General features: G+C 43.9%; 1 protein-coding gene across 1 annotated transcript; it reads right to left on the bottom strand.

Annotated features, from left to right (window-relative positions):
* Positions 1–11,441: 11,441 nt before the first annotated feature.
* ZNF683 (zinc finger protein 683) lies at positions 11,442–21,524 on the bottom strand. Its single transcript, XM_035118750.2, has 6 exons — positions 21,366–21,524; positions 17,284–17,403; positions 16,532–16,784; positions 14,843–15,801; positions 13,467–13,595; positions 11,442–11,954 (listed from the first exon to the last, which is right to left on the bottom strand). The coding sequence occupies exons 1-6, from the start codon at positions 21,522–21,524 to the stop codon at positions 11,442–11,444; spliced, it is 2,133 nt and encodes a 710-aa protein (XP_034974641.1).
* Positions 21,525–23,252: the final 1,728 nt, after the last annotated feature.

Consider the following 23,252-nt stretch of genomic DNA (forward strand, 5'->3'; position numbering starts at 1 on the left):
AAAGCTTGCTGGGTGGCACTGGGTCAGTCATTCACTTTTTCAACCTACGTACCACACCATGTTTTGAGCAGGCATCAAAAACAGTACTGTGGAACCTCGGTTTTTGAACGCAATCAATTCCAGAAGACCGCTTGACTTCTGAATCGTTTGAAAACCGAAAACTGAAAGTGGAAGCCTCAATACAATGTTGTTGTTGTTTAGTCGTTTAGTCGTGTCCGACTCTTCGTGACCCCATGGACCAGAGCACACCAGGCACTCCTGTCTTCCACTGCCTCCCACAGTTTGGTCAAACTCATGTTCATAGCTTCGAGAACACTGTCCAACCATCTCGTCCTCTGTCATCCCCTTCTCCTTCTGCCCTCAATCTTTCCCAACATCAGGGTCTTTTCCAGGGAGTCTTCTCTTCTCATGAGGTGGCCAAAGTATTGGAGCCTCAGCTTCAGGATCTGTCCTTCCAGTGAGCACTCGGCTGATTTCTTTAAGAATGGATAGGTTTGATCTTCTTGCAGTCCATGGGACTCTCAAGAGTCTCCTCCAGCACCAGAATTCAAAAGCATCAATTCTTCGGCGATTAGCCTTCTTTATGGCTCAATACAATAGGGAAACTCAACATTTTCGGCTTCCAAAAATTGTTTGAAAACTGGAGCAGTTACTTCCAGGCTTTCGGTGTTTGAAAGCCGAAGCTTACGACTATGGAGACGTTCGACAACCGAGGTTCCACTGTACAATGAAGGTGCCTGAACAACATTAACAGGCAGTGAGTTCCAGAGAACAGGTGCTAGGGTTGCCCTATTTCAAAAAGTAACATTCCTGACACACACAAAGTGCATTGCCGTACACCTGGCTTGCCATAATTCCTCCCTGATGCCATTTTAGGCAAGCCTAACAGGTGCTGCCACACTATAGGAGTATAGCAATAGGAGTATAGCATCTAGATCAAGGGAAGTAATAGTACCACTGTATTCTGCTCTGGTCAAACCTCACCTGGAGTACTGTGTCCAGTTCTGGGCACCACAGTTCAAGAAAGATACTGACAAGCTGGAACGTGTCCAGAAGAGGGCAACGAAAATGGTCAAAGGCCTGGAAGCGATGCCTTATGAGGAACGGCTTAGGGAGCTGGGTATATTTAGCCTGGAGAAGAGAAGGTTAAGGGGTGATATGATAGCCATGATCAAATATATAAAAGGATGTCAGTCAAGAAATTCAAAAAGAAATTAAAGCATTGCAAGTGCAATACTCACAATTGATAAATGCAGAAATTGAATGGAAAATTAAAAGGATGAAACAAAGATCATTTGAATCAGCAAATAAGTGCGGTAAGCTATTGGCCTGGCAATTGAAGAAAAGACAAAAAGAAAGCACGATTATTAAGATAATAGATGAAGGTCGAAATATAGAGAACCCTACAGAGATAAGGAAATGCTTCATGAAGTATTATAAACAACTCTATAAGAAAGATAAAGAAGATAGAGATAAAATTGAGAAATTTATAGACAAAAATGGACTAAAGAAGATTCCAGAACAAAAAAAGAACCTACTGAATGAACTGATTTCTTGACAAGAGGTGGAAGTGGCTATCCAAGATTTGAAAAATGATAAGGCTCCAGGACCGGATGGACTGACTTCCAAATATTATAAATCACTAAAAGACTGGTTGATTCAACCACTAATGGAAGTAGCAAATGAGATTTTAGGGGGGGGGCAAGGTACCAGAAACATGGAAAGACGCATTTATCTCTCTGATTCCTAAACCGGAGGTGGACAGGACTCAGGTAAAGAACTATAGACCAATCTCATTATTGAATATGGATTATAAGATTTATGCCAGCATCTTGGCAGCAAGATTGAAAAAGGTGTTGAAAGACTTAATACATAAGGACCAGGCAGGATTTCTGCCAGGAAGACATATGAAAGACAATATAAGGAATATAATAGATATTTTGGAGAGACTAGAAGTGAAAATAAACACTAAAGCAATGTTAATATTTGTGGATGCTGAAAAAGCTTTCGACAATATATCTTGGAATTTTATGAAGGAAAATTTAATCAAAATGGAGGTTGGCCAGAACTTTGTCAATGGTATTAACGGTATTTATTCTGAGCAAAAAGCAAAAATTATTGTAAATAATGTGGTCTCAGAAGAGATAAGAATTGAAAAAGGAACAAGGCAAGGGTGCTCACTCTCCCCCCTATTATTTATTTCTGTTTTAGAGGTCCTGTTGAATATGATAAGGAGCGATGATGGCGTCAAAGGTATTACAGTAGGTACAAAGCAATACAAATTAAAAGCCTTTGCAGATGACTTGGTATTAACTATACAGGACCCTGAACACAGTGCAGTAAGAGCACTGCAGATAATACATGAGTTTGGACAGGTTGCAGGTTTTAAGTTAAACAAAGGAAAAACTAAGGTTTTGGAAAAAATTTTTGACGATGCAGGAAAGACAAACGGTAGAGGACTGTACAGGACTGAAGTGTGCGAAAAAGGTGAAATATCTGGGAGTGAATATGACTGCAAGAAATTTAAATTTGTACAAGGATAATTATGAGAAGTTATGGAATGAAATCAAAAGAGATTTGGAAATATGGACAAGGTTGAAATTGTCCTTAATGGGCCGAATAGCTACTGTTAAAATGAATGTATTGCCAAGAATGTTGTTTCTATTTCAAGCTCTACCGATTGTAGATAAGCAGAAATGTTTTCAAGATTGGCAGAGGACATTGTCTAAATTTGTCTGGCAGGGGAAGAAGCCCAGAATTAAATTTAAACTTTTAACAGATACAAAAGAAAGGGGAGGATTCTCACTGCCGGACTTAAAGATTTACTTTGAAGCAGCAGCTTTCTGTTGGATGAAGGAATGGTTATCATTAGACAATGCCGATGTGTTAGATTTGGAGGGCTATGATAATGCATTTGGTTGGCATGCATATTTATGGTACGATAAGGTTAAGGCTCATAAAGGTTTTAAAAATCATATAATTAGGAAATCATTGTTTAATGTATGGATAAGGTACAAAGATTTGTTAGAAAAGAAAACTCCCAGGTGGATTTCACCTCTTGAGGCGAAGAAACCTAAAAGGACAAATATGGATGAAAATAGGTTGAAATATAAAGATATTTTGATTGAGGAGGGAAACCAATTCAAGTTAAAGCCATATGAACAATTGAAGGACAAATTAAGTGACTGGTTTCAGTATGTGCAGATAAATGAAGTATTCAAAATAGACAAAAAAGTTGGATTCCAGACAGAGAAATCAAGATTGGAAATAGAATTAATAGAGGCTAACAGTAAGAATTTATCCAGAATATATAATTTATTGTTAGAGTGGCATTTGAAGGATGAGCAAACAAAATCGGTCATGATTGAATGGGCAAAAGATGTGGGTCATAATATTATGATAGCAGACTGGGAAAAGTTGTGGAAGAAGGGAATGAAATTTACGGCATGCACAGCTTTGAAGGAGAATTTAATGAAAATGATGTATAGATGGTACCTGACTCCGGTTAAATTAGCAAAAATGTATCACAAGGGTGATAATAAGTGCTGGAAATGTAAAGAGGAAATAGGCTCATTCTATCATATGTGGTGGACATGTCCTAAGATAAAAGGCTTCTGGGAAATGATTTATAATGAAATGAAAAAGATATATAAAAACACATTTGTGAAAAAAACCAGAGGCCTTTTTACTTGGTATAGTTGGGGAAGAACTCCCCAAAAAAGATGTTACTTTGTTCATGTACGCCACCACAGCAGCGAGGATATTAATTGCGAAATACTGGAAGAAAGAAGAATTACCCTCTCTACAAGAATGGCAAATGAAAATGCTGGATTTTATGGAGCTTGCAGAATTGACAGGAAAACTCCGAGATCAAGCGGATGAGAGAATGGAGGAGGATTGGAAAAAATTCAAAGTGTATTTAGGGAATTATTTTTGAGTAATAAAAGACTGAACATCTAGGGAAATTTCGAAGTTAAGGCATTAGGGAATAAAGTAAAAGATTACAAGTAGAAAAAGAGAGTTTTTAAATAAAAGATGGAAATTAAGAGGAATTCAAGAAAAATATGATGATGAAAATTAAAGGCAATGAGTCAGAAACTGTTATAGATGATTTTAAAATGAAAATCAGTTAGAAGGGATTTGGGGAAGCAAAAGAGACAATGATTTAAAAGATGTAACGAGATGAGATGTGTTTATTGTTGTTTATTGTTTTGTATTTTTTATGTTTGTTTTGTTAAAATGTTAATCTGTAATGTTTTCTTTCTTAAATGTTTGATAAAATCTAATAAAAATATTTATAAAAAAACCCCACAAATATATAAAAGGATGTCATATAGAGGAGGGAGAAAGATTGTTTTCTGCTGCTCCAGAGAAGCGGACACAGAGCAATGGATTCAAACTACAAGAAAGAAGATTCCACCTAAACATTAGAAAGAACTTCCTGACAATAAGAGCTGTTCGGCAGTGGAATTTGCTCCCAAGGAGTGTGGTGGAGTCTCCTTCTTTGGAGGTCTTTAAGCAGAGGCTTGACAGGCATATGTCAAGAATGCTTTGATGGTGTTTCCTGCTCGGCAGGGGGTTGGACTGGATGGCTCTTGTGGTCTCTTCCAACTCTACGATTCTATGATTCTATAAACGTTCAAAGTGCAACAACAGGGATCATTCAGTGTTCAACATAAGGGTTAATTATCTTAATCTTAAAATCAACTAGCCAAGGCCAGGGAATGGGTGGAGGTGTTGCTTAGAGATCAAAGAGACATGGTCTCTGCTGAGGTAACACATGCTCCCAATGCAATTTCCCTCTGTATGTTTAAGCTGAATGGCTCACTGAACTAAGATAGACAAAATCTTTCTGTTCCTTTCTCTTCATATTTTACACTACTTTTGCTGTTCCCGCAGTAAAGTGTTTGGTAGCCCTTGGAACCTAACCCTCACATAATATATGATTCCCCTTTAATTGTGGGGTGGGGCTCCTGCCAAAGGTAGCAAAATCCTATATTATTATTATTGCTACGCTTTTGAATTGCTTCATATGAAACGTCTCAGAGACATTTAACATTAAAAAAAAATCAGCAATAGCAACCCATATAAAACACTTCCTCGTAAACAAATAATTAAAACCATTTAATGTATAAAAAATACAATTATAGCAATTTCACACATAAAAGCACAATTAAAACACTTTGGCATATAATAACCATTTCAAATCCAATCCAGATACAGACTTGAGCTGGCCCTGAGCACGAGAGTTTGGTGACAAACGTAACTAAAGCAACATCACTGCCACACAGACAGTGTGGTTTCTGTCCTCCTGGAGCTGTTTTAATAGATGCAATCTGTTTTGTAGCCGGAACTCGTAGTGGTGTCTTCAGCCCATTGGGCGATGGAAGGGGAGGGTTTGTCCTCACAGTTTTGCAAGATGAGTTGCTTGCCAGCTGGGACTGCTTGGGGAAGTATTTACTCGAGGGTTATGTCCTATAAAACTGGCACATACCCAACCAGCAGAGTGAAGGAAACCCCAAGCACCAAATTATATACAGGTCAAAACTACACCAGAAGGCTGCCATTGGTGAGCACTCCCACATCATATGCCCAAGGGTGCCAGATAGCTGTCTGCCAGTGTTGGCTCCAGGCTCTGGGGAGTCCTTGAGCAAGGTGTTCCCAATAACCCTACCCAGCTTTTCTTCCTCACGACTGTTGGTGCTGCCCATTTGCTTGACTGTAATGCAACCCAAAGCTGTTGATCTTACGGGGTGAGGCCTTGGCTTTCTGGGGCCTAGCTGAGAACTGCCAGCTTCTTGTCACTCCCATTGCAGCAGATCGGCTCATGGGAGCCCGGGTGATGCCATCACCCCCAGGGCAGGTGGAATTGATCAACTCTGTGACAGGAAAGAGGGCACAGCCCAGCTGGTGAGAGCAGCAGCAAGTGGATATGGCAGTTCCTCCACTATATGCCATGGTGGAAGCTATGTTTATTCTTGTGACTGCTTTATCTACAGATAAAGTGGTAGGTCTGGCTAATTTTACCATCAAAATGTGCACATATGTGGGAGGAGCTGGAGACAACTTATAGGTACTTTTCTTCCAACCTGGCTGGTTCCTTGAGCCAAACTGGGAATCTGCTGCCCCTGGGGATCTTGCCATCTGAGGCCTCACATGACCTCATAGGTGGGCCGGCCCTGCCTGCTCCCTTACCCAGAAAGCAGTCATACCTCCATGTTCTAAGTAAGGATGGGTGAATGTGTCAATTTAAATTTCCTCTCCGTTTCTTATTTCCCAATACTATGTTCAGGAAAGGTCTCCACATTTTTATATCAGTTTGTAAAAAAAATTAAGTCCTCGTGAAAATCCTGATACACATATTTTTGTATGCACTTTTGCCTACCGGACACATTTTTACAAATAAGTTTCCCCTAATGCATATGTGTGCTTTATTTTCACCAATATATGTATTTTTATGCACATTTTACCTTATGTGCATTTTTGTATTAGTTAGCTGGAGAACTGTGTTGCTAAATTCATAGAAGTGCACATTTCAAAGATGGCTATGTTTTGATCCCCATATCCTCTATAATAAAGTCCAAGTGTCTCTGCGTCCAGTCCCTGTGTCCCTGGGTTTGCGCTACTGCGCATGTGCCCCACGGACACAGGGACTGGACGCAGAGACTGGACGAACACACGTGCGTGCTCTCCCCCCCCTGCCTACCATTTCCCTGCGGCCGCCAACCGCCGCTCCCGGCCGGACAGTGCCTCACTGCGCTTGCGCTAAAGCGCGAGGAGGAAGGAGGCTGCTTTCTTTTCCTCCCCCCCATGCTCCTCCCACTATTCACCATTGGCTGGTTCTAAACGGGGTTTACCGCAGGGGCGGGAGGGAGATGGGGAGCAGCAGATCCCCGAGGCGAACATGGCAGCACGACGGGCCGCAGCCGCCAGCTCCACAAACGGGCGCACTCCATAAGCAGCAGCGCCACTCCTACACGATTCAGGTTTCAAGAAAGTGATTTTAGTGCTAAAATTGAAACCATTCGCCTTCATGTCTCTTCTTCTCTCTCTCATCCTTCCACCTGTACATCTCTCTTCCTCAGCCTGGATTTAAGACTAGGAAAATGAAAAACAGGAATAAGCCAAGTTACAGGTAGGTAGCCATGTTGGTCTGCTGTAGTCGAAACAAAATAAAAAAATTCCTTCCAGTAGCACCTTAAGGTAAAGGGACCCCTGACCATCAGGTCCAGTCGTGACCGACTCTGGGGTTGTGCGCTCATCTTGCATTATTGGCCGAGGGAGCCGGCGTACAGCTTCCAGGTCATGTGGCCAGCATGACAAAGCCGCTTCTGGCAAACCAGCACCTTAGTAAGTAGCACCTTAGAGACCAACTAAGTTTGTCATTGGTATGAGCTTTTGTGTGCATGCACACTTCTTCAGATACACTGAAACAGAAGTCACCAGACCCTTATATATAGTGAGAGGGTGGGGAGGGGTATTACTCAGAAGGGTGGTGGGAATGGGTGATTGACTGATAGGTGTGGTAAACCTGCTGACGACTGTTAACGACTTGCAATTGGTCTTACAGGAAAAAGGAAGGGGTGAGATGGCTAAAAATAGCTTTATCATGTATAATGAGATGAGAATCCAATGTCTCTATTCAGACCAGGTCTCTCCGTGGTTTTAAGTTTGGTAATAGGTTGCAATTCAGCAACTTCTCTTTCCAGTCTATTTCTGAAATTCTTTTGTAATATGACAGCTACGTTGAGATTTTGTATAGAATGTCCTGGAAGATTGAAGTGTTCTCCTACTGGTTTCCTCCATCCCTAATCCGCAGGCACCCCTACCCATGATCTTTGCTCGTACCTTTCACTTTTCAAGGGCATCCGGCTCCTTCTTTGCCACATATGTTTGGAGCAACCTTCCAGAACACCTGCGTAATGGTCTCTTACTTCATTCAAAGCTCCACTTAGAACCCACGTCTCCCATTGAGCCTTTGGCACAACCACCTATTCTCCACACCCTATATAACTAATCCTAATAAAGTGGAGCAGAAACAATTGCATATTATTTCCCCTGCCTCCCATGTTGAATTTTAGTGATTGTAAGAGCTTTAGACAGGCAACTAGCCTCTTGCATTCTGTGAAGCACTGCACACTGCAAATACTATGGAAATAATAATAATAATAATAATAATAATAATAATAATAATAATAATAATAATAATAAGGTATCAAATTGATGTGTCTCATCAGAACAAAGATTTCTTGCTCACCAGGATTTTGACCACCAAAGTTCTGGTGAAGAAACACAAAACTCCATCTGTGCGAGGAAAACAAGGTCATAGCCACACAAATTGTTTGTCTGTTTGTTTGGTTGTAAGTTGCTTTGGGTTGCCCTGGGCAAGATAAAGTGACTAACAAATTTAACAACAACAACAACAACAAACAAACAAACAAACAAACAAACAAACAAACAAACAGCAACAACAACAACAGAACTGTAATTTGTTTATTGTGCTGGGCTGGGAATTGTAGCTCTGTGACAAGTCTCCTTTCAGCACTCAAACTACAGTTCCCAGGATTCTTTGCAGGGGGGAAGCCATGACTGTTAAAGTGATATTTGAGTGTTTTAAATGCATGACATGGATGTGAACAGATGTTGTTGTGTTTTTTTTAAAAAAAGAGCTTGTTAGGTGAAAGATATTTTCAGGGGGGAAGTCTGTGTGTGTGGGGGGGGGGTAGTAGTAAGAGTCCTTTCTGTAGAAGACACACAAAAGCAAAGGAAGCTCTTTTGGTCTATGGTGCCGGGCAGAGGAGGGGGGGAGCATCTAAAATTCACTCATGGTCAGGCAACAATTTAGGACTAACCAAAGTGTCACAGAACAATGAGCTGCATTTTCCAGAAGACTTAATCTGGCTGGATGTTAAGCAAAGCAGGGCTGAGAAAGGGGGGGGGAACAGCTTGATGAAAAACAGAGCAACCCTGTTTCTCCTATTTTAAGACGTAGTCATAAAATAAGCCATAGCAGGATTTTTAAGCATTCAAGGAATATAAGCCACACCCCGAAAATAAGACATAGTGATAGGCACAGCAGCAATACCGGCCGCGGCAGGAGGAGGAGGAGGAGGAAAAATATAATACACTCCCTGAAAATAAGCCATAGTGTGCTTTTCTGAGGAAAAATAAATATAAGACGGTGTCTTATTTTTGGAGAAACACGGAAGTAGAATGAGGGCTGAATTCCACACACCCCTCCACAAGTGCTGCTGATCCAGTTTGCCCCCCTGTCTCACCATGGCTGCTTTAAAAGCAGCTGAGAGGTGCAACCATAGATGTATTTTATTTTGCATTTATTTTGACTCTTGGATACTTCTCAACACCAGGGGGCAGGTGTGGAGGATTATTCATGTACAGTATATGTGTATTTATTTAACAGACTTTAGAAGCTACTTTATTGTATAAACCTAAAGGCAGTTTACATAAAATATACATTGAAATTATCAATAAAAGTCCAAAGTTAAAACAGAGCTAACCTAAAGAAACAAACAAAAATCAGAATATCAATAAAACCAGCAGTTAATAAACATGCATCCTATATAATAATGTCCAAGTTGTCCCTGCGTCCAAGCTGTCCCGTGTGTCCCTGGGGTACTGCGCATGTGCCCCAGGGATAGAGGGATTGGACAGCAGAGACTGCGCGCGCGCACTCTCCCCCCCTCTGCCTCCTCCAACCGCCGCTCCCGCCGGACACCGCCTCACTGCAGGGCACGTCAGGGAAGCGAGGGTGGAGGCCGGCGAAGGCCTCCTCACAACCCTCCCTGGCCCGTGAGAGGAGCGGCGGTTGGAGGAGGCAGGGGGGGGGAGAGTGCACGCGTCCTTCCTGTCGGCGGCTGGGGGAGAGGAAGGAAGGAGGAGAAAGCGCTCCTCCGTTCCTTTCCCCCTGCCGCCGACAGCAAGGACGGGTCCCAGGGTTCGGAGAAGCGCTGCACAAGCGCTTCTCCGAACCGTGGGATGTCTGCTTCCTGTCGGCGGCTGCGGGAGAGGAACGGAGGAGGAGAAAGCAGCGCTTTCTCCTCCTTCGTTCCTGTCCCCCTGCCGCCGACAGCAAGGACAGGTCCCAGGGTTCGAAGAAGCGCTGCGCAAGCGCTTCTCCGAACCCTGGGAGTTCTGCTTCCTGTCGGCGGCTGCGGGAGAGGAACGGAGGAGGAGAAAGCAGCGCTTTCTCCTCCTCCGTTCCTGTCCCCTTGCCGCTGACAGCAATGACAGGTCCCAGGGTTCGGAGAAGCGCTGCGCAAGCGCTTCTCCGAACCCCAGGATGTTCTAGAGCCCGTTATTGAACGGGCTGAAATACACTAGTTATAAAATAAAACTGCATGTTAAAATACACGCTGACCTTACGTATCTGTGTAGACTTGCCTAAATAGCAGATTTTTTTAGCAGTTATAAAAGTCAGAACTTTTCCTATCAAACAAGGCATAATCTCCTTGTGCCATGCTACCCATGCCTCAATACCAGAAGGCCAAGAGAAATTAAAGCATTTTTCGAAGTGTGGGATAAAGTCCTAGGCTTGTATTCAGGGGTATTCTAATTCAGGGGTAGGGACCATTTCCCAGCACAAATGGTTTCCTTATGGGGAACCAGGGAGGAAGTGCATGGCAGTGGTGGGTGGGGCAGGATGTCTTGGATCAGCTCAATTCTTTCATTTATTTGGGCTATTTATAGCCGACTTTTCAGCAAAGACTCTCAGAGTAGGATACAATAGGAGAATAACCACAATTTATAAGCAATAAAACACAGAAATAATAAAATCTGAAATAAAACAAGACACAGCTGAGCGATACAATAAGGTAAAACGGCAACATTAAAAACCCCAACACGTAAAAGGCCTGGGAAAAGAAAAAAAGGGTTTCAATGGCATCATCACTAACAAGAACCACCAAGGCTGGTTCAAGGCACGCCTCTTGGGAGTTATTTCCAGTTAGTGGCTACGCAGACACCATGCATTTAAAACACATTTTCACCAAAGAACCCTGGAAACAGTAGTTTACCCTTTACAGAGTTGCCATTCCCAGTGCCCTTTAAAAAAAACCATACTACAATTCCCATAATTCTTTGGGGGAAGTCAAGTCATGTGCTTTAAATGTGTGTTAAACACGTACAGTAATACCTCTGGTTATGAACTGTCCTCCTTGTGAACACTTCAGGTTACGAGCTCCGCTAACCCGGAAGTAGGTGCTCCTGGTTGCGAACTTTGCCCCAGGATGTGAGCGAAAGTCGCAAGCCAGAGGCCCCATTAGCAAACCTCAGGTTAAGAACAGTTTCAGGATAAGAACGGACCTCCAGAACGAATTAAGTTCGTAACCCGAGGTACCACTGTATATGGCGTGTACAGTGTATAAGGCCTCTTACTCACAGGTCTTACTCATAGACTGGCGGGGCAGCCGTGAGCCCAGCATTTAGGCCGGTTGTGTCGGCAAAGACTCTCTCTTAAAACAAATGGTGTAGCTCATCGCTGGGAAGAACGCAAACTGCGTGGGGGGGCTTGGTGAGCAGAGGGCGTTGTGCTGACCAGCTGCCACCATTTCCCTCAGGATGATGGCCTCCACTAGCACAGCAGCCCTGACAGGATCAGGCTCTCCCTCCTCCAGCTGGTCGGCATGCGGGCTGAAGTCAAAGCGGTCAATCATGTCATTGAAATGGCAGAGCTGGGCAGGCGAGCAGTTGGCACACGGATTAAGCGGGCAATACCCCCGCCGGTGTACCTCCAGGCTAATCCAGTGGATGTAGGTCTTGCGGCAGCTGGGGCAGTGGTGTAGGCGCTGGTGATCGTGGAGGCGCTGGTGGAGTTTGAGGTGGATGTACTGGGTGAAACGGCTGTGGCATAGGCAGCATGCATAAGGCTTTATCCCAGAGTGCAGGCGGAGGTGGGTTTTGAGGTTACTGGTGCTGCTGAAACGTTTGGGGCATACCTAGGGGAGAGATTGGTTTCTTGTTAGCCCAGGCACCGGTGCATTATGGGAAGGAGAAAGCCCTAGACTGGCTCATCTGTGCTTAATTTCCAGAACGATGCGGTTCATATTAAGCCTTGATCTTGCTCCTTTACTTGTCAAACTTCAGAAGAGCAGCCTCCCAGGAGCTCTTTAGCATCACTGAGGTGCTGCTTTCCAACAATCAGCTGGAAGGGGAATAAAAAATGGTGATTTCCTCATAGCGCTTAATAGAGCCAGGGCTCGGAATGAACTAGTTTGGTTTAATGACGCTCACGGAATTAGTTCAGAAATCTCTGAACTACACCTGAAAGTACTGCCCATACGCCAGGTGAACTGAATTTCAGTTTGGGATAGAACTATGAATGATTTCTAGTTCATCTTCAAGTTTATTCTATTACATGTGGTTTCCCCCCCCCATCTTTAGACTCTTTGGGGCTTTAAATTTAAAGATAATAATAATCAGGAAAAAGAGATTAAACCATTTACATTCCGCTGTATGTATATTTTTATGTTCCCTTCGTCTTCTTAAGCATATTTTATGCTTCAGTGCAGCAGTTTATAGCATTCTGAATGCAGAAAAAAAAGAGCAATGATTATTTGGATCAACTTGAAATGAACTGTGAATTGAACTGGTTTATTTTGTAAAGGGATGTTCATGAACTTTCTCTTTTGGACATGTTGATTTTGAACAAGTTTCTTTTTAAAGTTTCCAAGCTCTGAATATAGTGTAATTCAGCAGCACCTTTCCTTGTGGCCATATGAAGAAATAGGGCCCACATGACTTTAATTAGAAGCTTTCTCCTTTTGGTTTCTAGTCCTAATTGCTTACAAGTTCAGTGTGGCCCCAATGAATCACTGGTGAATTGCATGATAATTTGTAGGTTTCTATTGCCTGCTGAGACTTTTATTTCCTGCTGCATTGTAATGCAACCAAAGGCGTGTACAAATATAGAACTTTAAAAAAAAGCCATGAATACAGTAAATCAAATTAAAATGCAACACACAAATACAACAATCACATATGATAAAAGAACTAAGCAGGTCTGAAATGTGAAGAAAGATTTGTTTGCGGATTTGCCATCCATTTCTTATACTTAGATATTGAAATATTAATATGCCTAATAAGCGTATGATTTGATGGCCTGTGTGAAAGTTAACCAGTTGGACAGACACTATCCTAGGCCCTGACCCTACAATCTACCAACTGTGTTTCCAGTAATGAGGGACCAGAGAACAGCTTCCTACTCCATATTTCCAGCCTTATGGTTTGGACAAATTCATATTGACTGTTGAGAGAAGGAGAAAATACTTCTCCCTCTCCACTCCATGTATAATTTTATATCACTATCACTTTCCTCCTTAAACACCATTTCCCCCCAAAGCCCCCAAAGCTGTAACCTTTCCATACACACATATCTCCAAGGGGCCAAATGGTCTCCTCCCCCCCCCCTTCACCTGGCCTTTTACTGAGGAAAGAAAAGTGCCACCTACCAGGCACTTGTGTGGCTTCTCGCCTGTGTGCACCAGATGGTGTTTCTGCAGGTGAGCCAGCTGGGTGAAACGTTTTTTACAGACCTGGCACTGAAAAGGCCTCTCGCCACTGTGCACTCTCAGATGGACCTGTAGGAGGAGGATAGTTCAGCGTGAGCTTGGAAGTGATGGAGAAAGGGGTGCCTAAAAGGGTACCTTTAAGGAAGAGAGACATAGAGAAGGGAACAAAAGGGTTCAGTTGTGGTTCGGAACAGAGGAAGCTGTTTTAATACTGAATTGGACCAGTGGCCCATCTAGCTGACAGGCAGTGGGTGGCCAGGGTTTTAGGCAGGGAACATCCCCAGCCCCACCTAGCAATGCCTTGAATTGAACCTGGGATCTTGTGCAAACAGGGAGATCCCCTGCTGCTGAGTTATGTGTCTTCCCCCAAAGGAAGAGCAAGGTTTAAGACAAAGAATATCCATCTGCAATGATGGGTATGCCACACCCCGTGCATCAGGAAGGAGTGGAAATTCTGCACCATTTTGAAGTTCCCCTCCTTTTTTCAGCCAAAACCCATCTACCAAGCTGGTCTCCACTAACAGAGAATCTAAGGGTAGCCACAATGTGAACTTCAATAAGGTATAAGGGTCGGATTTAGGTTTGATGAGGCCCTAAGCTACTGAAGTTAATGGGGCCCTTTATATGTCCAGCTGTCCTTTGTCAACAACAAATTGTTGCTGTTTTTTGTGTTGAATATATGCTATATGGTAATATATGGACCTAATAGGTATGAAAGGCCATTTGAACATAATTTTATTTGTTTTTCATCTTATATTTTGGAAATGTACATCCAGGTTTTTTTTTTCTTTAGTTTTTTTTAGGCCCCCAAGAGAGTGGGATCCTAAGCTATAGCTTGTTTAACTTATACGTAAATCCAGCACTGGGTATACTGAGCACACACCTGAGTGAACCCTTCCTACACACACCCACAAACACAAAAACCCACACCCACACACCCCTAGCATATTACTGGGCTATGTCTGCAACCCCATCTCATAATTCTGATCCCAAAATAAAGTTCTGCAGCCATAGTCAAACACAGTGTCACAATGGAAAGTCCAGTGTTAACACAGGTACAGACACCTAGACTGCAATTGCACATGGGTGAAGCATGAAGCAAGTGTCTAGGGCGGGTACACAGCTGGGTACAAACTGCACAAACTGGTACGTGCCAGCTGTTTGCAAATGCTATTTAGTCACCATGCCCAGACCTTCAGGAAACAGATCTAGGCCATCGTGTAGGGTGTGGAGAGAGGATTACTGTAGACAATTCTGGATGGGGAGGATGATTGGTTATTATGAATTTTTTCTCAATTTGATGCCTCCAGATGTACCTTGAGATTAGAAAGCTGCCCAAAGCTCTTGGAGCAGATATGGCACTCGTATTTGATTTTGCCATTCTTCTCCCCCAGAGGGTATGTCGCAGACTTGCTGCTTTCTTGGGGATCTGGTGGGTTGGTCTTTGGCGTACTGAGGTTGATGGTCTCATCCTGGCAGGCAGGCTGGGAGGGAGCTTTCAGGTGCTGAACTACGGAGCCACGTGAAATGGCAGCGTGCCCTGGGTCAGAGTTGGGAAATGAGAAGATTCTGGTGTGGAGGGAAGAGAAACGATTTGGCGGTTTCTGGTCCACTTGTTTTCCATGTGGCAAGATGGGAGGGAAGACAGCTGGAGACATCCCCGGAGAGGGAGGTCTCCTTTTCCCCAGGGAAGACAAATTTAGGGATGTGATTTCTCTAGGACCTGTTAGAGGCAGTTCAAATGGAAACGAGAAGTTTTGAGGGACCAGTAGAGATGTGGGGTGGTGGGCAGCTGAGGTGTTGCAGGCATAGTGATATGCCTGGGGCAGGTTGCTCCTTGGCTGGCACCCTGAGTAGGAGGAAGACGGGTTGCTGAGATGGAGTGGAATTTCCTTCCAGAGCGAGGTAGTTGCGTTGTATGGGTAGCAACTGGGGCCATACTGTCTCTCTGGGCCCATGTCTCTTTGGCTTGGAAGACCAGGCTTCTCAGAAGCAACTTCTTCCTTGGAAGCATTGTGGGAAAAGTTAAGATTCGTGGCCTGTTCTTGCATGCTCCCAGAGGTCTGTGGCTTTGAATCCCCTTTTTGGTTTTCTGCTGTCTTCCTTGGCGGCATGTCTTGTTCTAGCTCTTCAACATCAATTATCTCTTCCTCATCCTTGTCTCTCTTTGTATAAATAGCTGCGCATTTTTGGTCATCTTTGGAGGCATTCTGTGGGGGTCTACTGACTTTCTCAGGGAAGGGTTGTACCAGGAAATCCCTTGAGATTAGATACTCTATAAAGTAAGAAGCAAATCTACTTTTAACTGTTGCTCTTTATCTTGAAACATATTTATTTTTACTTAGAGAAATGAAATACAACAGTAACAAAAAAAAAACTGACAAACTTTAAATATATATTCCACAATCACCACCTCTTTTTTAAAAAAGGAAAGAAATGAAGAATGTCGAATATATATTTTTAAAACCTCTTTTCAGATTCTATGAGAGAAACTAGTTCTAAGTAAAGATGGATTAATTGTTTCCCCAATCTTACATCCAGTGCTTCTCTTAAAACAACTTTGCCACATCAGATTGCAATATAAAAAGTCCTTTTGAAAATCCATCAGCATTTTGGTTCCAGTTCCAGTTTGCAGTTTTTCCAAAGGAAAAGCAAAGCAATTTATCCTAATACCGTAGAATGCATTTTGCATGTTATTTTCCTTAACGCATGTATTTTTAATGCATGCTTTACCCTAGTATATGCACTTTTGTACACATTACTTGGCTGGGGGAAAGTGCATTACAAAATTCAGAGAAATGCACATTTCAAAGGAAAGCTGCATTTCAGCTGACATACTGAGAACTGCAAATTAGAAATGCACATAAAATTGATTTTCTCATCTGTCGATATATCTTGAGTCTGTTTCTCAAATTTAATTTAATTTAAACAAAATGACCCTTGCCTGAATTGTTGCTGTTCAAACTATTGACAAGTGTGGTGTTCACCACCCACAGTGCCCTCACCTGGTTTAGTTGCCAGCTCCCCTGAGAGCAAGCTTTGGAATTGTCTAGGTACCCCATGCATGTACCAAACAAAAAGTTCAGCTCCAGCCAAGATGGGTGTTATGGTATAGAAATAGATCTCCAGGTTGCACTGACAAGCTATTAAGTTCTGGGCCAGATGGGTGGGAGCCGGATTCACGTAGCACATCCAGTTACTGCAGTTGGGGTCATTCACATCAAGGATGTGGTGGAGCTCTCCTTTTGCAGAGAGAACCTGGAGGAGGAGAAAGAGAAAGAAAATCTGGGCAATTGTTGGCGTGTGTGTGTGTGTGTGTGTTATCGGGGGACCAATTATTCTGTGTTCCTCTCTCACAACAGTCTTAATACTTCCTTGAGCCTCAGCCATTTAAGGCTGCCGTCCCCTCCTAGACTCCATCTTATGACTGATTAAAAGCAAACTTTTGTGGCTTAAACATCAAGCCAGCTTTTCTCTTTCTCCCCACACCCCTGCTTTTCACCAAGCAACTTAATGAAGAGAACTCAGAAGCTTATTCCCCATTTTGTGACGTTTTGCTTCCTCCTAATCAAAGTGTTGCCCATCCAAGCATAGAAAGGGGCTGCTCCTTGATCTCTGGAACCACCGTGCAAAATTGGGTTACAATATCTTAAGTATCCCGATACATAGCAAACAGACAAACAAATAACTTTTAAAAATACATTGTAGATTTTATCTGGCCAAAAGGGGCATTGTGTCTTTTGCAGCTGTTACTCACCCTCCAGTAGTGCTTCTGATCCATGTTTTTGGGGATATTCTCTCTGGTGTAGATCTTTCCAACCAGCGGCCCAAAGCGTGTTCCTTGTGGGATATACTCTCTGCTGATCACAGCTATCACCTACAGAAGCACCAAAACTATGTCAGTTCAAGTTAGGCCTGAGTCTTCATGTCCTTCATTTGTACTTGCTAATGTTTGGCTGATTTTATAAACACATATTTTATGGCAAGAGAGACTCATGCACATGGGCACACAAAGAGAAACCAATAACATAATATTTTTGACTTGTAATGTAATGCTCCAGAAACCTAAATCTATTAACACCTCTGCAAGGTGGAATAAGAGTTCCCTTGTAAAAAGGTAAAGGACCCCTGGACTGTTAAGTCCAGTCAAAGGCGACTCTGGGGTTGCAGTGCTCATCTCACTTTCAGGCCAAGGGAGACAGTGTTTGTCCACAGACAGCTTTCTGAGTCATGTGACCAGCATGACTAAACTGCTTCTGGTGCAACGGAACACCGTGACGGAAACCAGAGCACACAGAAACAGTGTTTAACTTCCCACCGTAGTGTTACCTATTTATTTGCTTGCACTGGGATGCAAGTATCTACTCTGCATGGGATACAGGTAGCGCTATGGTCTAAACCAGGCATCCCCAAACTTTGGCCCACCAGATGTTTTGGACTACAATTCCCATCATCCCTGACCACTGGTCCTGTTAGCTAGGGATCATGGGAGTTGTAGGCCAAAACATCTGGAGGGCCACAGTTTGGGAATGCCTGGTCTAAACCACTGAGCCTCTTGGGCTTGCCCGTGACAGGGTGAGCTCTGTCCCAGTTCCTGCCAACCTAGCAGTTTGAAAGTTCCCTTGTACAACTGATTGTACTGGTCTCCCAGGTCCCGTGCCATCACTGTAACCACTGCACCATGTTGGCTCTCCTTTTGTCAACCTTCCCAACCTGACCGAGACAGAAGAAGCAAAGCTGCTGGAGGGGTCATGGTAAAGCACCCCTGCTCTGTGTGCAGAAAGCCCCAGTTTCAATCCCCAGGTAGAGCTGGGAAAAGACCCTTGTGTTGAAACTAGAGAGAGCCACTGCCAACCAGCGTTGACAATAAGCCGACTCTTTATAATGGGTTTTGTTCTGCATGCCTACTTCTAATCCCACTTCCTTTCCACAGCACATCTATGCTATAAGTCCCATCTGCACTGTACATTTAAAGCAGTATCATACAACTTTTAACAGTAATGGCTTCTCAAAAACAAAACAAAACAAAACAAAAAAAACTCTTGGGAACTGTAGTCTCTTAAGGGTGCTTAGAGATGTTAGGAGCCACGATTCCCTGGGAAGAAAGACTGCCAGTTTAGCCACTTCAAGAAAGAATTTTGCACCCTGTATGGATTCTTAAAATCCATGTATTACGGTACCCTATGTATAGATTGCTTAACCAATATAAAACCTGCCCTCTTTTTTCTCCAGCTTCTGCTTCCCCCTAGTGGCTTCTTAAGGTTGTGAACACAGCCAAATGCATTTTCTTTGTGTTTGGAGACGATGCAGTTGGTTCGTTTTTTAAGAATCACAAGCAGGAAAACACACGCCTCTGCCATGCAGCCTTGGCAGGGGTGGGGACAGGAAGGGCTCCATGTTTCCTTTTGCCCAGCCTTCGCTGACAGGGTGCCCCCTAAATATTTTGGACTACAACTCCCATCAGCTCTAGACAGCATGTGCTGGTTGGCTAAGGCTGCTCTTGTGAATTTTTTGTTGTTGTTGTTTTTAAATCAAAGAGCAGCAAGTATGCAGGGAAGGCAAGACAAAACCCTGAGAAAGATTTCCATGCCTTCCTGCCCGGGCACCTGAATTCAGGTTCAAGACAGGTGTAGTATCTGCAGAGCTCTGAGGAGCCCTCGCAGCCTTCAGTTAAAAAAAAAGCCGTCTACTGTATCCACAAATACAGTGAGGAATTGTGGGGGGTGAATTATGAAAACCGCATTTGACAAATTGCTGGCATGCATGGATCAGGAAAAGCAGGCTTTGGACAAGGCCAGTTGGCCAGTGTTCTGTGTTGTCACCAACACAGGCCTCCCCAATCCCCAGAATATTTTTGCAACCATTTAAAAACTGTTCGAAGCTCCTTCTAATAGGGAGGAAAACATAGGCATATAAATCTGATAGTACTTGCAAAAAAGACCAACCCCAGTGCATTTGAAAGCATCACCATAAAATCATCACCTGCATAATTACCAGTGCTTGCAAGAATACAGGGTATTGCAAGCACCAATGACAAGCTGATCACCAGTGCTGCAAGGGGTCTTGGCCTGTGTGGTTGGATTTCAAACCACGTGGGCCGGGGAAAATGGATCACCTGAGATCATCATAATGTCAGGTGATTAACAGGTAAGTTGTGCGTCCCTGGTGTAAATGGAAAAGAGTGGTAATATGAAAGAAAAAGGAAGGGAGGAAGGAAGGAAGGAAGGAAGGAAGGAAGGAAGGAAGGAAGGAAGGAAGGAAGGAAGGAAGGAAGGAAGGAAGGCACCTTATACATAGACTATTTGTCCATCTAACTTGGTATTGTCTACACTGACTGGCAGCAGCTCTCCAGGGCTTCAGACAGGGAGGAGCACAGAAAGAGGAAACACAATGGTGCACCTGCATCAGCACAGCCGAACGCCTTCATCTGCCCCAGCTGCAAAAAAATGTCTCTCCCATATCAGTCTTTACAGCCACTGCAGGAGCTGTAACTCTCCAACAGTTTGACGTCACCCCCAAAAGGCGCATTCTTCCATTGTCTCCTGAGAGAGGCGGATGCCAGCCAACCAGGAGATGTCAGGGATTGGACCTGGGACCTTCTGCATGTAACACACTTGCTCTGCTACTGAGCTCTGGCTCTCCCGAAGGGGTAGCTTGCCTGGAGCATGCAGACTGAAGTGAGACTCACACCGCCTGATATGCTGCTAGCATGCAAAGCTGGGCTCAAGCTGCGGGTGAGGAACCCACTTGTGACCCCTCCTTCAATACTACACCACCCTTCCCCTCTCACATACTTTGGTGAGAGGAAGCTGGGTGTGCTGTTAACTCTGTATATCATACGCCTACAGTCAATTCCACAACGCTTGGAGCACTCTTTCCTTTCCAGCAGTCATAGTCAGAAAAGATGACAACTGTGGAAGGAGCATCTGCTAAAGATTTGGAAACCTAGGCGAAGGGATTTTCAGACACGGTTCTTCTGCCAGTCCTGCGAAGACCTGCCACAGTCTGTACCCATTCAGGGCTGGGGCTGGGGAAATGGTAGAGGCTGGCAGTGGTGCAGACCAGGTCATAGAGGATGGTCAGACCGAAGCTGGCCAGGTGGGCGGGAGGGAGGCCGGGATGTAGCTGGAAGAGAATGAGGAGGGATTGCTTTGTCTCTTGCAAGGATGGGTAAATATGTCAGTTATGATTTCTCTCAGTTGCTCATTTGTATAAGTTCAGTTCTCCAAATTTCCACATCAGTTTGTGATGTGTGTATATATATACAGTATATATTAAAAGTTATTGTGAAAATTCATCAGCATTTTTTGTGCGAGTTTCCCCTATTATATGCATTTTATATGCAATTTTGCACAATACACACATTTTTCCAAAACAAGCTCCCTTAATATGATGCATTTTTGGATGCTGTTTTCACTAATCAGCATATTAACTTTGTACACTGGTTCCTATATTTCTCTCTCCCCCACCCCACAGACAACCTGAAAATCCCTGATTGTCTAGGCAGGCCACTTAATGATCTTTCTGCTTGTTGTAGCAATTGTAGGGGTGCTGTATGACTTCTCACTGTATTTTTACAAAAATGCCATGGAACTACCTGAATGAAGCAGTGGTCCATGGAACACAGTTTGGGAACCCCTACTCTGGTATTTGCATTTTTGCATACATTACTTGGCAGGAAAAAGTATGCATTGCAAAGGATGGCTGCATTTCAATTTGCAGATTGTTTTGGAATTAGGTAGGTTTGCGAACTGAATCGAATTCCTTCCCCATCCCATGTCGCTTGGGGTGTGCGGACAGAGGAAGAGGTGCAAATCAGTCCAGGACGCATTATTGTACCTCATTGTTGCTGTTGCGTTGGAAGGCCAGGTTCCGGGGCAAAGAGGCTTGTGCTTGCGGAAGGTTGGCATGTGGTTCGTACAGCTGGTCCTTCACAATGTAGGTACATTGATCCTCAAAACCCTCCTCTCTCCATGGAATGCTGGTCTCTTCCTTCATCCTTCTCCTCTCAATCCAACCACGGGATGGGGAACAGAACCTGGCACAAGAGTGAAGGGTTTTATTTGTTTGTTTGTTTAACAGGAATACATAGCTAAGTCTAGGTACTAGGGGATCTGTGACAATTCCTAGAATCACATATTCCCAGAGGCGTGCCTAGGGTCCCTTGTACCCTTGGTAAGGAGCTGTACTGGAGAAACTCCTGCCCCCCAAAAGAATCTGAGAAGCAGGCGAGGTTGTCTGGATAGGAGGAATGTCCCTCCTTGGGGCTAGATGGGGGCACCCATGCTGCTCTCTGCCGGGAAGATGCTCCAAAGACCCCTTTCCAGCAGCAGTAGCAGCAGCAGCAGCAGCAGCAGCAGCAGCTGCTGCTGGAAGTCCTGGCAGATTCCCTATTCAGGCAAAGTAGGTGCTGGCAAGGTCGCTTGCAAGTGTTGGGAGGACTCCAATGCCTGATAGGTGATTTTTGTGGCTCCCCCTGGGCTTGCGCCCGGGGGAGGGCAGTTTCACCAATCCCTAAGTACGCTTCTGCACATTCTGCCCGCCAGTGCTTTTTTCTGTGGGTTCGCAGGGGTACGCATACCCCTAAAGATTTTGTGAATCTAAGTTTGGTCTCATTGAGGGGCAGTATTTCAATATGAGTAGGAAAATGAGAGTACCCCTAAACACTTTTTTAAGAAAAAAAAGTACTGCTGCACGCTAATATCTCACCTCCTTCTCAAATTATTTGTTATTTTAAGTGGGGTTTTTTAAAGTAAAAAATAAAAGCCCATAAGAAATGAAAATAACATCAATGCCTATTTTTATAGCTAATTTGGGATTTCAGAGGTAGAAATAAAGGGAACAAGAGAAGGGGAAAACAGTTTGTTCATATTTATCGTCTGTGGGCACTTCCAGGCCGTCACTGTTTTCTGATGGGATTCAGTCACACACCAGCAAATTCAGGTAGTGCAATTAAAGTTGGTTTGGTGCTCTTGTGTGATAAACCTGCTCTCCCCACCCACCCCCGACTTCCAATTGGAGCTTTTCGTGACCAGAAAAGTGACGAGCAAATGCACTGAGAAGTGTGGGGTAACATTTGCTTGATGTCATATCATGAACAAGTTGGAATAAATGCTAAATAAGTGGCAGCATTGTCTATTCTCCCTGCAACCTCTGTGCGAGCAAAATCAGGATGAATACTCAATCAGCAGGTCGGCAGGGAATGACCCACCTTCACAAATGGATATCTGTTGCTTTCTCTGCCTTTTGCAGGTTCTGAAGGTATATCCGTCCAAGTGGCGCTGAGCTACTGATGCCCCGTGTTTACATAGGAAGAGCATATGAACAGGTAAATTGCGTCCATCCTAACTGCAGGTGCACTTCTGTACTGTTATGATAAATGCAACCCAAGAAGTCGGAAACAGTGCTGCTTTATCTAATTAGATTTTGCTCTCATTCATGATTTTGGACCAGTTGCATGAGCAAGCAGTATTGGAAACTAGGGCTGGCCCGGCCCTATCATTTAGCCAGAGCAAGGCAGCTGCCTCAGGTGGCAGGTGCTGGTGTCTGTGGACTCTGGCAATGGGGGACTCTGGCAATGCTGGAGGGGACAGAGTTTTGGGTGCTCCAAAGCCTGCTCTGCACCCCCTAGGCTAGCCTGCTGATTTCAGGTACAGTGGGGGATATTGCGCCATTTTGGGGTCCACCTCAGGTGCCAAAATGTCTGGGGCTGGCTTTGTTTAAAGG

Source organism: Zootoca vivipara, chromosome 6 (genome assembly GCF_963506605.1).
Source record: "Zootoca vivipara chromosome 6, rZooViv1.1, whole genome shotgun sequence".
Classification (NCBI taxonomy): Eukaryota; Metazoa; Chordata; class Lepidosauria; order Squamata; family Lacertidae; genus Zootoca; species Zootoca vivipara.